This window comes from Enhydra lutris, unplaced genomic scaffold (genome assembly GCF_002288905.1).
Source record: "Enhydra lutris kenyoni isolate GAN:26980312 unplaced genomic scaffold, ASM228890v2 scaffoldscaffold30, whole genome shotgun sequence".
Classification (NCBI taxonomy): Eukaryota; Metazoa; Chordata; class Mammalia; order Carnivora; family Mustelidae; genus Enhydra; species Enhydra lutris.
The window spans coordinates 12,497,296-12,499,400 of NW_019154114.1; the positions used below are offsets into that span (position 1 = coordinate 12,497,296).

Sequence of the window (2,105 nt, forward strand, 5' to 3'; positions counted from 1 at the left end):
AAGGCATTTCAGATGCAGGGCAGAGACTTCATGCATCTGGTCCACAGGATCATGGGAACTGGACCCAAACTTTCTCTGGTCCTTCACCATGAAGGGATGTAGACAGCCATCCATGAGCATCTGAGTTTCTGTCTAGAAGTGGATGGGGGGGGTAGATTAGAAGAAGTTCATGCTGCAATTCATGCCCTATGTCCCCTAGGACCCACCATGGATCCTTCATTCCTCCTGGCCTTTCTTTTGCTCCTGGCCCTATCAACACCTTGCAGTGCTTGTAATTGTAAAATTCAGCACCCTCAGACGTATTACTGCACATCGGACGTTGGTGAGTCTAGGGAGACACCAGAGAAGTCTCCGTCAAGGAGGTCTCACCCTCTGGGAGCTCTGGTGATCTGAGCAATGTCTCCATGAGACTTTGGATGGGGAAATCCTAAATCAGTGAACCCGTGGGCCTCTGACCCATATCTTCCTTTTCCCAGTCATACTGGCTGATATACTAGGACCAGGAAGAACACCAGGACAAAACGAGGTTTCAGAGTGAATGTCACTAAGGTAAACTCTGTACCTCCTTTCTTCTTACCTCCTTCCATCAAAATAAGCAAGACTGCCCAATCTTCTCTTGCTGAGTTGGGTGGTCTCTGGAGCCTTGCAGCTTCTATGAAAGCCTAAGGCCGTAGCTACTCTTTCTCTCCCATCACAGGTACTCAAGGCTCCCCGGGGCACCCCAAGAATCCGTGAGATCTACACACCCATCAATTGGGTGGACTGTGGTTATGGTTTGAGAACCTGCCAGCAGTCACTGTTACTTATTGCAGATGAGCGTCCCTGTCCGCATACAGCCCCTCGACCTTGCTGCCTCCCCCTGAAGAAACCTGCTGACTTCTGCAGCTAGCGCACCAAAGACCACAGGCCCCTTCTCCCTGGGGAAATGCTGGACCCTCATTCATGGCTGACTCGGGTTTCAGACCCTCTGGGCTAATTTCGCAGAGGACGCCAAACCTGCTGTGCTAACTCGGGCCACGCTCGCCCATCACTGCAGGCTTTCTGAGGTCAGGGACAGTGTTCTTCACAAGGTGCCATCTGGTCTATTTCTGGTACCAGCTCACCAGAGAGCAGAAGCTGGGTTTCGAGGCAGCGTACAGAGCAGGATGCGAATGTGAAGTGAGTAGCCACCTAAAGTGATTTTTCTCTGCAGCCCAGGCACTGCCATTGTCCCTTTTCCTGTTCTCAGATCTTTATCCCTTGCAGTCTCCCTTTCTGACTCCCTTTCTGGATGATTCCTGCTCCATCTTCCTTCCATGCCCTGGCCCAGCCTCTTCCGACCGTTTCCTTCCTGTCCTCGCCCCCATCCTTGTTTCCTTTAGCTTCTCCTTGTGCCCAGACCCTTGTTGTCCCTCTCTGTCCAGGATGGGGGGTATAGACAAGAGGTGGGCAGTCCGCTATCTCCCTGCACCCTTAGATTCAGCCCTGTCTCATCTGCCGGCGTGACTGTCCTCAACCTGACTTCAGAGAGTGTGTGTGGAAACAGAAGGACTGTGACCACAAAATATGGGAAGGAAACCATTCCCAGTACTCCATGTGTGTCCCCTCCATGACTGGGAATTGCGAATGGACCGCTATCCAGAAGAACTATCAATACCAAACCCCAACTCCAGTGGCTTCTCTACTCAGACCAAAATGACATAGTAGGGTTTTAGTATTGTTTCCTCACCTGGCTGATGTTAACAGAACGGAGTTCGTTTTCTACACCTCCTTCGAATTGTACACTTCTGTAAGTAGCATATGCATCAATAAAATTAACAAAAATAAAGCCCGAGTTTATAAACCCCACCCTAGTGACAAATACCCTTTATCTTCTCAGTTCTTCCATCACGTTCTCTTTCTTACTCCTTCAGAAACTTCATGCCAGACCCAAATCTTTCTCATTCTCCAGTTTCTGACATTTCCTCATCCTGTCAGAGCAAGAGCCTGGGGCCCAAACAAAGGGCTAGATCCAGACTCCTTTAACGTATCCTTAACCTTCCCCCAGATGATTTGCAGAGCCAAGAATCACAGGAGAAAGGATGTTCCTTGTTCCCTCAGAATCAAGACTCTCTTGCAAACATAAA

General features: G+C 49.7%; 1 protein-coding gene across 1 annotated transcript; it reads left to right on the top strand.

Moving 5' to 3' along the window:
* The first annotated feature begins 207 nt into the window (after positions 1–207).
* LOC111153071 (metalloproteinase inhibitor 1-like) lies at positions 208–1,592 on the top strand. Its single transcript, XM_022511867.1, is given in 6 exon segments — positions 208–322; positions 477–503; positions 506–549; positions 698–818; positions 1,037–1,158; positions 1,404–1,592. Coding segments are annotated over 6 exon segments (618 nt in total).
* Positions 1,593–2,105: the final 513 nt, after the last annotated feature.